General features: G+C 45.5%; 1 protein-coding gene across 1 annotated transcript; it reads left to right on the top strand.

Annotated features, from left to right (window-relative positions):
* Window positions 1–2,003: 2,003 nt before the first annotated feature.
* Window positions 2,004–14,885, top strand: LOC121915173 (meiotic coiled-coil protein 3-like). Its single transcript, XM_042439124.1, has 9 exons — window positions 2,004–2,065; window positions 7,831–7,893; window positions 8,448–8,498; window positions 9,438–9,465; window positions 10,320–10,350; window positions 11,446–11,503; window positions 12,292–12,325; window positions 13,817–13,847; window positions 14,602–14,885. The coding sequence occupies exons 1-9, from the start codon at window positions 2,063–2,065 to the stop codon at window positions 14,630–14,632; spliced, it is 330 nt and encodes a 109-aa protein (XP_042295058.1). The 5' UTR covers window positions 2,004–2,062; the 3' UTR covers window positions 14,633–14,885.
* The last annotated feature ends 312 nt before the right edge of the window (window positions 14,886–15,197 follow it).

Genomic DNA, 15,197 nt, shown 5'->3' with positions numbered 1-15,197 from the left:
CAGCTTCCCCTGGATATGTTTACAAAAAGGAAGGGTAAGTGCTTGATCCGGAACAGCTAATACACTCACCGTCACCAAGGCCTCCACTATCATCACCAACAATGTTGAATGAAAACTTCCTTAGACTACATGTTAATGGGCAAAATAGAAGAAGGAAACATACTGGTGCCTCCAATGGGTTGGAACTAGATCTGCTCTGGCGTCTAGGTTGAACTTTAAATGAGCTACTGAAGGGGTGACACCTGTTTCAAGGATACAATTCAGTGCCTTGACTAGTGCCTTTTCAGTTTGTATTAAAACCCCGAAACCAATTAACTGCCCCATTGATATGGAAGGTATTCGCTTCCACTGGGCCATTGGGATGAGAGCAGCCTCTCCTCTTCTGCCCAGTTTGCTGCCCTGCACTGGCAATGGACTAAAACTCCCATCATGCTGACTTGGAGTGCTAGAAACTATAATCCAATAAATCAGGAGGGCACCGAGGTGCCAAAAGGTGACTTAGATGCTGCTTTGGCAATTGGTGGTATTTGCCTGCAAGTGCCTTTCCCCAAGATGGCAGCTGTGGAGGGAAAGTTAAAAAGATAGGACCTACTGTTAATATTAACAGTATTCATATTAAATTCACGCTGAGAAAGGAGTGATGTTATAAATAAATGAATAAATAAATAAAATGTATTGTGATGCAAAGGTAATAAATCCTCTTTCTCCGGAGCTCAGGGTTCTGTGCACAGGGACGTAGCTAGGATTTTAGGAAGGGGGGGGGTCCAGACTAAGGGCCCCCATTTTAATGGGGCTTGAGGGGGGGGGGGCAGCAGCACACACCATTCATTTTTTTCTAGGGAGGGGGGGGCCCGGCCCCCAGAACCCCCCCCCCTTGGCTACATCCCTGCTGTGCACCATTCTCTCCCACCCAGATTTCATTCCCTGCTTCAGACTCACCATGAGCTTATGAAACATCAATACATTATGTGTTAAGCACCTAGCAATCGCTGCTGGATCCAGAGTTTGCAAAAGTTACCTTTTTGGACTACAGTTCCCAGAAGCAGCTGCAAGGAGATGTTGATCACTTTCTAGTTTAAGTTCGGATGAATGGATGGTGCTGGTTCTGGCGGGTTTTTAAAGTATGTGAGGGTCATGGAGGTCAGAGGATTAAAACCACTGCACTTTGCAGCAGCTTTGGGCCATTTCGCAGGTGTATGAGTCCAAATGTCATGGGTAAAATAGTATTTCTAAAGCAGAAAACATACTTCTTGTTGCTGTTTTCAGATCAGCCACACATACATCTTTTGTAACTGGAATCATTGATCAGAATCTTTCCTTGCTGGGTGAAGAGGAAGCAAGAAAGTCCCTTTTAAAGATGGGAACAGTCTTGCTCCCTTTTGGGGGGAGGCATTTCCATTCAAAATCTTATTTCAACTTATTAGTCAGGGACACTTTCTCCTGATGAAAAGTTGTTTTAGTCTTTTAGTCTCATGGTTCGTATGGTTGAGTGCTGGCAGCTTTGTTCTTGTTGTGTGCCTTCAAGCCATTTCCAACTTATAGCAACTGTAAGGTGAGACTATCATGGGGTTTTCTTGGCAAGATTTGTTCAGAGGGGGATTGCCATTGCCATCCTCTGAGGTTGAGAGAGTGTGACTTGCCTAAGTCACCCAGTGGGTTTCATGGCCAAGTGGGGAATAAAGCCCTGGTCTCCAGAGACATAATCCAGTGCTCAGACCACTATGCCATGCCGTCTCTCCTGAAACTATATTGCTTGTTTTCTCTGTCCCTCTTTTGTCAATTCAAGTTGGAGTGTGTAAAAGTCTGAATTTTGCCACTGGGGTGGACTGGGATTTTCTCCATGTGCTGCTATGTTTCAGGGTTCAAGTTCCAAGAGGATTAGTTCTGCCCTTCTCCTCCTTTTCCTTTAGCGGAGAAGGTTGCGTCAGGACTCTTGCCACTTTCCGGAGCTCAGCGTCTCAGAGACAGGATGGAATATGACAGGCCCCATCCAAGGAGAAGACATGGGACTGTCAGAACCAGCCAGAGCCCTGAATTATTCACCAAGGTGTCCTCAGAGAGGATGGTACGTGCCACGGGGAGAGAGGGGCGGCGGTTCGGAAAGCCTGTTCGAGACGGAAGAACAGGAGGCCATCGCCTTGTAGCCGTCAAGAGCTGGAAAAATTAGGTTGCCAGGCCGCAAACCGGAGAGGGCTCTTGCACCTTTCATAGCAGCAGGTGCTGCTTATTACCTGGTTGCATGCCAAGCAACACCTGATGAAACACATGCTTCAACACAACCATTGAAGCTGCAAGAGCTGGGTTGCCACAGCTTTTGTTCTTTCAACCCTTGGGAAAATAATCCATCTCTTTGGTTTTGAACACAAACTTCTGCTCTGGTTATCTGCCTAGACTCCTGCCGCATCCTTCTCTCTTCTGACCTTCCTTGGTCATACCTGGTTGTCCCCACCATTGCCGACACTGTAGCACAGAAGAAGGGTGCATCTACAGCAGTGTTTCCCAAACTTTGGTCCTCCGGGTGTTTTGGACATCAGCTCCCAGAATTCCTGACTCCTGGCCAAGTTGGCTGGAGTTTCTGGGAGTTAAGTCCCAAACACCTGGAGGACCAAATTTTTTGAACCACTGATCTACGTTGTAGAAATAATGCAGCTTGACACCCCTCTTTCAGTGCTGTAGCTCCATCCTATGGCATCTTGGGTTTTGTAGTTTTGAAATGTCTTTAGCCTTCTTTGCCAAAGAGCGCTGGTGCCTCACAAAACTACAGATCCCAGGATCGGAGCACAGCACTTAATGTGATTTCAAACTGCATTGTTTCTAATGCAGATCAGTGAATCTCCAGAGCCTGAGTCCAATGCTCAAGCCACTCTGGCTCTCCTTAAAACCATATACCCTACAGTTATTCCAGCTTTGCAGGGACAGTCCGGATTGATCCTCTGACTTCCCACTTTTTCAGCTGCTTTTAAAATGTCTCAGTTTGTCCTTGTCTGATTTCGGTTGCTGCAAACTGAGTTCAAAGTCCCAAAGTTCACTCAGTGAAAAGCAAACTGCTGCAGGCTTTCCTAGCTTGTGTGGTTTTCCTCATTGTGACCTTTTGCCATCTTGACCGCTCCCTGACGTTGCTTGGCCACATGTGTCCTGGTTTTTGCTGTGAAATGTTGGAAGGTATGGAACTATGTGGCCTTTTCTGTCCAGACCTGAGCTCAGGCTTAGATGATATCTGCTTATCTCCTTGGATGTCACTGATGGATGGATACCATCACCTCCAAACAAAGCGCCACTAAACTACATGCCACTGGATGTTCTTCCATTTGCCTGTTGTTTCCTGTGCCCCTCCTTCGCTTCCTTCCACTTGGCTGCTGCTTTCTCCCAATATAGCAAGCGCCTTTGCAGCTGGCATCCTTTTTTGCCCGTGAAATGAATTCTGCAAAGCGGCTCATAGTCATACCCTGATGATGCTAGGCTGGGAAAAAGGACAAGTTAATGAATGGATATAAAATAGCATCAAGGCGGTCCGGCTGCAATACTCTGCTTCCGGAGGCCTCCCAGCATCTCTTGCAGAGAGTGGAGGTAAAATGCTTTCATCTCTGTACTCCTTCTTGGCCATCATTGACATTCGTCCCTCTGCATTCACTGGGGTTAGGGGCACAGGACCCCTATCAATGTGGAAAAACCACACATAACAAAAACGCTGTTTTCCCCTGTGAAATGTTGGATGATCTGCTTTGAGTGCTGGTGGAATGAAAGCAAAAAGGGGACTAACATAACTCGCCGTGGGAGGAAATGCCAAAAGCTGGGGCAGCCACTGAGAAGGTTGTGTCCCATGTCTTCACCAAATGTTCAGTCACACATGTCTCAGATTTCATCTGTTAAATGTTTGAGGGTATATAACTTCACAGGCGGAGAGACAGCATGGCGTAGCGCTTTGAGTGTTGGACTATCTCTGGAGACCAGGGTTCGATTCCTGGCTTAGCCATGAAACCCACTGGGTGACCCTGGGCAAGTCACACTCTCTCATCCTCAGAGGATAGCAATGGCAAACCCCCTCTGAAGAAAGTTGCCAAGAAAACCCCATGATAGGTTTGCCTTGGGGTTGTCATAATTCGGAAACGACTTGGAGGCACACAACAACAACAAACACCTTGAAGGCTATCCAGAATCTGCCACCTGAAGCAATTGCCTCATCTTCCCTGACATGACAGGGCCAACCTAAGTATCTAGTATTACATAGGAAGATGTAGACTAGAGCCAAGCAAATCCGCCCAACGGAGGACCAAAAGTGGTCGGTGATGAAGATCCTTCCTCCTCCTCCTCTTCTTCCTCCCTTCCATCTTCTCTTTCCTTTCTTCACCTTCCTTCACACTCCAGCAGTGTTAGTTTATTTCAAGGAGACGGGAGGGTTTTCAGCTGGACCACGTTGCTATGGCAACGGGATGCAGGCTGGCAGGGAGCTGGATGGGTTTGGGCCGGGGATGTGAAAGGAAGCCGAGGGAGGCCCAGTGCCACAGCTGTGCCAATCCATTCCAAGGCAATTTCGGATGAGACAATATAGGGACAGTTAACAGAAAGACAGGCACCCCCTGCCCTCCATCCTTTTTGCCCTGACAGTTTTCATCCTGACAGTGACCAAATAAAGGAACATTTTTTTAAAAGGGGTTTTGCAGCACTCTGCTCTTTTCATCTTCATTTCCCCTGATTGGAATAACACACACTTTGGGTTTTTAATCAAAATCGTGTTGGCATTGCATCATGCTTTCCCTTTCCCTATAAGATCCTTGCTGGAAATGGACCAAATTTGAAAAGGAAAGAGCGTGGTAAAGATGGGGAGAGAGCTTGATTCTTCGCCACCTTGGGCCACTGCGATCTATGATGCTCCTTTGAAAGTCTCAAGCCACAAAAACAGTATTTTCCTGTCATTACCTCCCATTTTGTAATAAGTGTCACATACCAAGGGAAGACGGGAAAATAAATGGGTCAGTGTAACCCAGTGTGGCATAGAAGTTTACAGAAAGCAAAACAGATACAGAGTTCACATAAAGAAAAACATACCATACATACATTAAAATATAATTAAAATTATATCATTAAAATTAATTTTTTAAAAGAAGCAATTGAAAATTGCAAGAATCACAGTATGGACATTTCAAGTATTATATCCAAATGTGTGGTATACTGGTTTGAGCATTGGACTAGACTCTGAGGCCAGGGTTCGAATCCCGGCTCGGCTATGGAAACTCATTGGGCGACGTTGGGCAAGTCACATTCTCTCAGCCTCAGAGGATGGCAATGGCAAACCCATTCAGAAGAAACTTGCCAAGAAAACCCCAGGATAGGTTGCCATAAGTTGGAAACGGCTTGAAAGTACACAACAACAACAACGGCAGGCCCTATGGAAGATAAGGGTTCAAAACCCACTCAGCTGAGGAAATCCATTTGGTGACACTCTCACAGCCTCAGAGGAAAGGCAATGGCAAACCTCCTTTGGGGGAAAAACCCTTGATAAGAAAATCCTATGAGAAGGATGCCATAAGCTAGAGTCAGCAGTACATAATAATTTTCAGCATGGTTTCCTTTTTCCTCTATATTTTGTCCCGTATCATATAGCTTCTCCTGCGCTTTCCATAGAAAAATGGCAAAGCCGGGCATCAAGGAGACAAATCTGAATTATTCTCCCTTTTCATTCCCCAAAAAGAACCGGCCACCTGCTCCATTTCCGAGATGACGATAATCTGCCGCCTTTATTGTATCCCAACCCATGCTGGGTCCAGCCTTTCAGAAGCATCTCATTCAGCCAAATCCGACATATTTCAGAGTCTAAGCCTTCCCCGTTCCTTAGAAATATGAGTCTAGCGGGAGACTATTTTAACGCACGACCCAAAGGATCTTTTTCAAAGAGAGGAAACGGTACAAAACCTATGGCATTGTCTGCCGTTCCTAAACTGTTCTATTTTTTCCCCCTTGAAAGCAAGTTCGCAGGAAGGGCCTTAAAAAGGAAGGTGCCAGCAATCCTGAATGGATGGAAATGCCAAATTTAGGTATCAGATTTAGGCATATTTTTTTGCAGGGAACATATGAAGAAGCAGAAGGCTTTTGAAAGCATCTCCTTGCAAGGTTTTTGCCTGAGATAGTTCTCCCTGCCATATATTAAGGCATCCGGTGCCTTCTAGTGGCATTTTTGCAAAATGACAGCAGAAGTTTGACAACTGTGTGTCAGGCCCTCTTTTTGGGGTTGTTGTTGTGGTGGTGTGCCTTCATTTCCGACTTATGGAGACCCTAAGGCCACCATATTTTGGGGTTTTCTTGGAAAGGTTTCTGCAGAGGCAGTTTGACTTTGCTATCCTCTGAAGCTGAGAGAGCGTGACCCGGCCAAGATCACCAAGTATAGATGCACTCTCAGTTTGGAAACAGAGGATTGCAAGATGCAAGGCTTCAGGTCATCCCTATTTTGACCTTCCCCGATGCTAAAAATGTGTTCCTCTCAGCCCTGGACCTCCTGATTCCCCTCATTTCTTCCCCACTTTTCTCCATATTGCCTTTCTTCCCTCCTGTCCTTGGGAGCAAAAAAGCCCCTCCTGGTTCCCATGGCAACAAGATGCAGCCACTGCAGTTGCCACAGCAACGACGGGGCATCATTCAGAGGTTAGGCACATATGGCCTCTGCCCTTTCTTGGCCTTTTCCAGATCACTCCTTCCTCGCTTGCTTCTTAGGCTGCATCCGCACTGCGGAAATAATTCAGTTTGACACCACTGCCATGTGGCTCAGTGCTATGGAATCCTGGGAATTGTAGTTTGTTGCCACACCAGAGCTTTCCCCAAAGCTTCCCAGGAGGCTGAGAGAGTGTGACTTGCCCAATGGGTTTACATGGCTGAGCTGTGATTCAAACTCTTCTCTCTAGAGTCCAACTGAAATCTGTATCCATGCACATTTCCATGTATATCCACATCCTTGCATGCACATATCCATACATATCTGTATCCATGCATGATCTACATCTACCTATGGAAGGATGCCAAGAAAGGTGCCGTATCTCCACCCCAAATAGCTCCCCCAGCCAAACTCTTGCAGGTGCCAAATGGATACCCTTCCAGGAGGTTTTGAAACCAAGGCATCCTGTGAGGTCACAAGTGAGGTCACAAGACAAGATGGGGGGACACCAGATGCTGAATGACCCCTGAGTGCACTGGAGACAACAGCAGCACCAACAGCATCTGAGAGAGGTATGTTGATGGCCTTGATAGACTTGAAGGCATATAGCCACAACATTTGTAAGCTGCGTAGACGTAGTGCAATGGTTCCCAAACTTTGGTCCTCCAGGTGTATTGGACTTCAACTCCCAGATGCCCCTCCAAGTTGGGCCAACATGGTCAAGAATTCTGGGTGCTGACGTCTATAACATCTGGAGAACCAAAGTTTGGGAACCACTGGGTGACAGGGTAAGTACTGTATGCACACCCTTCAGCATCTCACAGATGAAGATTGGAACATATATGGCCAAGCAACATCAATGTGCGGCCAAGGTGCCCAAACTGATCAGGGAGGAAGAACAGATAAGCCAGGAGAGGCTGCAAGGGAAGGCAAGAGTGCCTCTCCTATCGTCCTCTGCTGAACTGAGTGCAAACTTTTTGTCCACCTTGAACTCCATTTGCAGCAACTTGGAGTAAGCTGAGGAAAAAGTGAGAGGGAGAGAGAACCCGGGACATTTTTAAAACAGTTGGAAAAAGTGGGATAGCGGAGGATGAACTGGGACTGTCCCTGCCAAACTGGGTATGAATGGGTGGCAGGAGAATGGGAGAGGTAGTTGCATTAACCTATCAAACCCTTTCTCTGTGTAGCTGCCCAACATGGCAGAACGAGAGAGGAGGCTGCTCTCGCTGGAACAGCGGAATCAAACTCTGGTGAGTGCTAAACCAAACATACAAGAGTGTGTTTACTCTCCAACTTTGCAGCAGTTTGGTAACCCTGGTTGCCAGTCACAAAAGAAGGCCACCTCTGCTTCCCTCCTTCCCTTTCCCAGCTTCTGGAGGGAACGGAAGAATAAAATGGCAATGCTAGGCCTTTGCAGTAGCAACCAGAGCCCACAGGGCAGGATGAGGCTCCTGCCAATGCCATTGCCATTGCCACATCTTAACCTACCCATTGACCTGTGACAAAGGAGAAGTCTGGGATTTACTGCTTCAACTGGCCTAGGCAGCTGGGGCATCTTTTTTTAGTCCTGTCAATCTGGGATTTTCCAGGTTTTCCGGGACAAACGGCAACCCTAAAACCATGGTGTCCTGAGATTTGAGATTTGCCAAGGGATTTAGAATTCTCTGCTGGAAAAGTCTAGTGAACTCATCTGAATTGCTGCACTAGAGCTCTCCAGCAGAAAAGTATAAGCCTCTTGCTAAACTACAAATCCTAGCACTCACTAGGATGGATCCCAAGCAGCTGAAACTTTCCTTCCCTACAGATGGAGAAAATCAGATCCCTTCAGAAGGCCAATGCAAACTTGCGTCAAATGGTAAGCGTTGCACCACTGAGCATCCTTCGCACTCCTTGGGTTTTAAGAGGTGGGATGGCCAGCTAATGTGGTTTCTCAATGTTTTGCCTTCTTGAGGAAGGAAGATGACATTCAGCCCAAAGACTACTTGCCCCAGAGATGTGGGCTGGGAAATCTTCTGCAGAAATGACTCAATTTTCTGAAAATGTCCAAAATGGAAAACACTAATATTCAAAGGAAATAGACTAACAGAGGAACACGCTGCTAAACAAGCTTATTTCTGTCTTGCAAGCAAATGCTCTTCCTGCTCAGTTAGGCTCCATCCACATTGCAAAATTAATCCAGGTTGACACCACTTTAACTGTGAGAGCTGAATGCTATGGAATTTGGGGGATTGATGTTTTGGGAGACATTTTGCCTTCTCTGTCAGAGAGCTCTGGTGCCACAACAAAGTGCATAGCATTCAGCCATGGCAGGTCAAGTGGTGTCAAAGTGGATTATTCCTGCAGGGCGGATGCCGCCTAAGTGCAAGAAAGCTAAACTGCTGCAATTTTCCAGATCCACTTTTTTTCCAGGATTCGTAGCGGTTTGAGCTTTGGACTATGACTCTGGAGATCAGGGTTCGGGTCCCAGCTTGGCCATGAAATCTGCTGGTTGACCTTGGGCAAGTCACACTCTCTCAGCCTCAGAAGAGGGCAATGGCAAACCTCCTCTGGGCAAGAAAAACCCATAACAAGAGTCACCTTAGGGGTGCCATTAGTCGGAAACGACTTTTGAGATACACATGACCACCATAACCACACTTTCCCCCTGGAAAACCTTCATCACTGTTTGTCCCGAAACACTCTTTGGGAGTTATTCAATTCCTCACAGCATGTTTCCTCTGCTCTCAGAAGGGTAGCAAACATAGGCAAAAGTCTTCCATGTCTAATCCACTCTATCTTCTGCTGTTCTCCACAGAATTCAAGACTGAGGGAAGAAAATGAAGGTGAGAAACTGATCTGGACCTTTGTTGGCATAAAAATGGATTAATTTTTGCATTTACTCCAAGGATAGCTAGCCTGACTTGGGTGGGACCAATTCTTTGAGGCCACTTTGGGGACAGTCCAGATTAATCTTCTGCTTTTTCAACTGCTTTTAACATGTCCCAGTTTCCTACTACTACTACTACTACTACTACTATTTCCACCCTTGTCCTCACCTGAATGGCTGCAAACTGCATTCAAACTGCAAAAGCAGTCTGCAGCCAATTCAGCAGAAAGGAAAGGAAAGGAGGAGGCAGAATTATGCCCTTCCCAGCAGAGGCTCAGGCAAAAGCAAACAGCTGCAGCCTCTCTTAGGTGATGGGTTCTTCCTTATTCCATCTTGGCAATACTCCGATTGTTGCTTGGCCATCTGATGACAGGTCATCCAGGCACAGTGAGGCAGCCGCCTCATCCAACAGATGTGAGACAGACAGTATATCCATGTCTCCAGTTGCTAAATGTCTTAGGCTATCCCTGCATCTGGGCCCATCTTTAGCATGAAAAGATGAAGCAATTGCTTGGACTGACCAGCATATTCAAGGGAAAAGAATAAATATCCCTTTATTCCGCCATCTTTTCTCTATGCTTCCAGCCCACATTTATTATGTAAATAGTGGTACACAGTATCACCCTCCGATTTCATGCATGTTGACAATCCCATTGCTAAAGCTGATCACAGCTAGATGCCACTTTGTCACCCATTGGTCATCCTTCTGGCCATATAAGCAAAACAGATGAAAGCTTCGTTGAACAACCACCTGCCTCTCTTCTCAAAAGAATCATGATTTTTCTCTCTCATCTTTTTCCTCTTCAACAGTCTTCAAGTCAACAGAAGAAATCTTACTTAGGTAATTTTTAATATATATATATATCAATGCATTAGTTTATCTGATGGTTTTTAAAAGGGATCGATATAAACTGTACTTTGGCCAAATGTAATTCCATTTGAAAACATCTCGAACTGTGAATTAATTGTATAGAAACTGCATCTGGCATCTCCCAGACATGCTTTCTGGACTGAGATGTTGGGCATGTCCACATGGATGAAATAAACTGGTTTCCCCCTGCTCTCACGGCACCCTGTCTTCATGATCCCCAATTCGAGTGCAGACTATCTTCATGATGGAAGGACAATTCTGCACTGAATCCACCTATTCCTGTCTGAAAACTTGGAGCACTTTGCAGTGACGCAATGTGGTTGTTGACACAAGCATCCCATTGTGCCACCCGGGGGTCATTCATACCTTGTTTTTAGCCCAATGACGCAAACGCATTCCAGGTTTGTTGCGCACACTATGGAACCACATCTTTGGCAACTTTGGTGTGCTAACGTGGGCCAGCACTTGAATAAGACGAGGTAGAAGATGTGAATGTACATGAAACATGTTCAAGGCATGCGGAGCTTTATCCCAGGTCTATTCGCATCCGTTTTTCACACATCTGAAAAGCCAAATCTTTTAGGGAAACCCAGCAAAAAAAATAAATCCGATTATCCCAGGTTAAGTGGGTGTTTTTTGGCATCCCACTCCCAACTTTGAAATGCTTGTGAACAACAAAGATTCAACCCATATTCTACCTGCATTATTTTCCCCATTTGAATAACCCCCAGTGGCACAGCCGCCAACATGAGTCACTCCCTCTGAAGTCACAATGAAGTGTCCAGACCTATGATCAATGCTGGGCATGGGCATCTCATTTCTGACCGCAAGGGAAGCAGTTCATGATAGCACCAGGTGCCAATGGGGGCACATGTGTAGACAGTGCCCACCATCAGTACAGAGGCAAATGTGGGAATTGGGGCAGCACTGAGGCCTGGAGTATTCTGGCCAATGTAGATGTGCCCAAATTCTTTGGAGGCGGCTGAATGTGCCTTGAGATTCAGCACTGGAGAAGCCTGGCATCAAACAGTTCCTTCATGCCACTCTCTATCCTTTGCATTCCAGGGACAATGACAAGATCAAGAAGAAGGTGCTTCAGCTGAAGGAACTTCAAGAATCGCTGGTGGGTATCATTCCCTTCTGCAGAGAATTGCTGAAGTTTGTGCTGGATCCCATCAGATTCAGGAGAGGAAATGGATAGGGGAGGTTAGCAGTCAGTTGTGAATTTGAAGGCTTTCACAGCCAGCATCTATATATAGTATTTTGTGGGTTTTTCGGGCGATGAGGCCATGTTCTAGAAGAGTTTATTCCTGACATTTTGCCAGCATCTGTGGCTGGCATCTTCGGAGAATCCTGGCATGGAAGATCATAGAATCATATATATGCCAGCCATAGCTGCTGGTGAAACGTCAGGAATAAACTCTTCTCGGACACGGCCTTGTCGCCTGAAAAACCCATAAAAAATGATCAGTCAGTGTTTGAAAGGGTCTCAAAATCTGAAGCTTAAAATGTAGAGTGAGAGAAGCAGGCTGCAACCAGGTTTCGAATCCCTGCTCCGCCATCGAACACCAACTGGGTGACTCTGGGCAAATCTTCAGCCTCAGGAAGAAGCAAAGGCAAACCCGCTATGAACAAATTTGGCCAAGAAAAACCTGTGATGCGATCGCCTTAGGGTCAACATAAGTTGGAAAGTGCCACCCTTTCTGGTGGCATTTTTCAAAAGCCAGGAAGGCATTTGGATGGGGAAGCATCAGGAAGCAAAACGAAATGGCGCAGCGCCGTGCGTCACCCATTGCCAGCCTAAACCAGCCCTTCCTTTCCTCCGGATTGGCTTGATTCTTGCAAAGGTGTTTAGGAAATGTCAGTTTCTATAATTATCCAAGTAACATGTTTCTCTCTTCTTATTTCCAGCAAGATGATATTTACGTCCTGGAGGAACAGCTGTGTAAGTCACCCTAAGATGGGGCTAGAGACAACATTTTAAAATGGTTTCTCCCCAAAGGACCTGACTTTGGGCATCTAATGCAAACTGACATCTTAGTAAAAACAACTTAAGGAGAGGAAAGGAAGTTGCACATGGGTTGGTGATCTTCCTTCCTTATGCATGGATTAACATGTGCTGAGTGCAGAGACTGAGAGAGAAGACACATATCCATATGACTGCAACCATATTGCAGAAATAATCCAGTCTGACACCACTTTACCTGCCACGGCTCAACACTATGGAATTCTGGGAATTGTACTTGGTTGCGGCACCACAGCTCTCCAACACAGCAAGATGAATGTCTCACAAAACTACAGTTCCATAGCATTGGGCCATGGCAGTTAAAGCGGTGTCAAACTGCATTATTTCTGCAATGCAGATGCAACCTATATACAATCTTTTTCGAATTAGAGGAAGATGCCTAGTGACATGAGCATCTTCTCTGAAGTTTTGCATGTACCAATGAGTGTCACAGCCTCAAATTGTCCCGATTTGTGCTGAGAGTCCCAATTCCTTCTTTGCTGTCCCACTTTTTCAGCTGCTTTTAAAATGTCCCGGTTCCTTTCTCCTCCTCTCACTTTACCCCTTTTGTCCTCAGCTAGTTTCCATTGCTGCAAACTAAATTTAAAAATGCAAAAGTCAGGGATGGGAGAGGAAGGAAGGGGATATTATTTATTTATTGAATGCATACCCTGCTTTTTCCCAAGATGGCATCCAAAACTAATCTTGCCCTTCGCACTAGACTAAGGCAAAAACAAAGCGCTGCAGCATCTCCTGGCTTATGCGTTCTTCTTTATGAATAATTTTGCAGAGATGAAAACATGGGAGGAATGTGGCCAAATACCATTGGAGTGTGATCAATATGGCAAAAGATATTAAAGAGGAAGAACACAGAAGGTAGATGAGGCTGCAGCTGTTTGCTTTTGCCTGAGTCTACTGGGAAAAGAAAGACAAGATGTAATGTTAATGTATATATTTGAGTCCATTGGACTGCTGTATTCTGCTTGAACTGGGTTAAGGTTCTCCCTTTTTTCTCCTTGTCAGGATTATTTTTCATGTCCATTTTATTGCAATTTTGTTTTAAAAATAAACAGAGTTTTAATTTAATTTAATTTATTTATACCCCACTTTTCTCCCAACAAAGCAGCTTGCAACCATTTAAAACCAAGTCCAGCTTTAAAAAAACAAACTTATTTATTTGTACAAGAGTTCTTTAAATCAACAAGAACAATGAAACAAGCAACTCTGTTACAAGAGTTTCAAACACAGAAAAGGAAAAGGTAAGCAGATCAAAGAAGGTAAATACAGGATGGATGCATTGTGACGGTGAGTTGAATCACTTATGCAAGATGTTGCTTAAACCTATTAATTTAATTATAAATGTATGAATTGGATGCAATAGGAGTAAAAACTGGGACCTTTCCACAGGTTTTGAATTTTGGTTTTTCTTAGGCGCCTGCACCTGTCAAGGAGAGAACAAAAGGTAAGTCGTCGCCACCCAAAACAATACTATTTGGACCTATAACTCCATAGTCTTGGGAAGTGTCAGAGAAGACAGTCGTGTTGCTAGATTTCCAGATATGGCCCCGAGTCTCCCTTTTTCATGGGGCATCATCTCCAAAGTGCTGCAGAGTCTCCAATTCTGAAGGGCTCCACTGCAAGCAAGAGAAAAAGGCTCTGTGCCAATCTCCAGATCAATTAACAAAGCAGCCGCTGGCTAGAATTTGCAAGCATTTGTTGCTTCAAGCTGCAAAGACTCTCCAGATATTTGTACCCACTTACTAATCTTCCTCATTCTCTGAAACCAGGGCTCACCTTCCATTCTGCTCTGCATCATTCTTCTGGCTAGACCCAGGTCAGCTAGATTAAACGGTGCCTATCATGTCTCCAGATGTAGTTTGACACCACTTTAACTGCCATGGCTCCATGCAACAGTATCCTGGGATTGTGTAGTTTTGTGAGTCACCAGCACTCTGGCAACGCAGGCGTCAGACCTTGCAAAACTACAAATCCCAAAATCCATGGCCTGGAGCTGGTGCCAAACTGCCTTATTTCTACAGTGCAGATGCCCCCTTGGTGCTCTATTTCTGCATTTTGCAGGAGCCCTGTGACTATTGAAGTCTCCATTATCTTTAATCTGATTCTCCTGCTTCGAGTAGCATAGATGGGGAGGGAATTAAAAGAAGGGGGCTCTTCCACCGCTATTGTTTACCTGTTCCTTTTTTATTTCTTCTCAGAGGAGAAACTATAGAGCCGTTCCAGCTGTGAAATGGGCTGAGCAAGTTCAAGAGAACCATCTCACTTCTTTGCAAGATATTGCCTTTAGCACTTTTAGTGCTCTGAGCAGCAACTTCTGGAATAAACAGCATCCTTGCTTTTCGTTCACTGCTGAGAAATGTTTGTTGTCAGTCTCCAGACTGGGGCAGGGTCCATTCACACTATGCATTTATAGTGCGATTATCCTGTTTTAACATCCTGGTGTTTGCAGTCTAGTGACACACCAGAGCTGAGCATTTTGATTTGGTTGCTGTTGTGTGCCTTCAAGTCGTTTCTGACTTATGGCGACCCTAAGGCAAACCTATCCATGGGTTTCCTTGGCAAGATTTGTTCAGAGGAGGGTTGCCATGGCCTTCCTCTGAGGCTGAGAGAGTGTGACTTGCTCCAAGTCACCCAGTGAGTTTCCATGGCTGTGCAGGGATTCGAATCCTGGTCTTCAGAGCCGTAACCCAACGTTTAAACCACTTTGCTCTCCTAGTCACCCTTTGCTAAACCACAAATCGAGAGCCAGTGTGGTGCAGTAGTTTGAGCACTGGACTATGACTCTGGGTTCGAA

This window comes from Sceloporus undulatus, chromosome 9 (genome assembly GCF_019175285.1).
Source record: "Sceloporus undulatus isolate JIND9_A2432 ecotype Alabama chromosome 9, SceUnd_v1.1, whole genome shotgun sequence".
Classification (NCBI taxonomy): Eukaryota; Metazoa; Chordata; class Lepidosauria; order Squamata; family Phrynosomatidae; genus Sceloporus; species Sceloporus undulatus.
The sequence above is the reverse complement of the archived record's forward strand: the minus strand, read 5'-3'. Positions and strand labels throughout refer to the sequence as shown.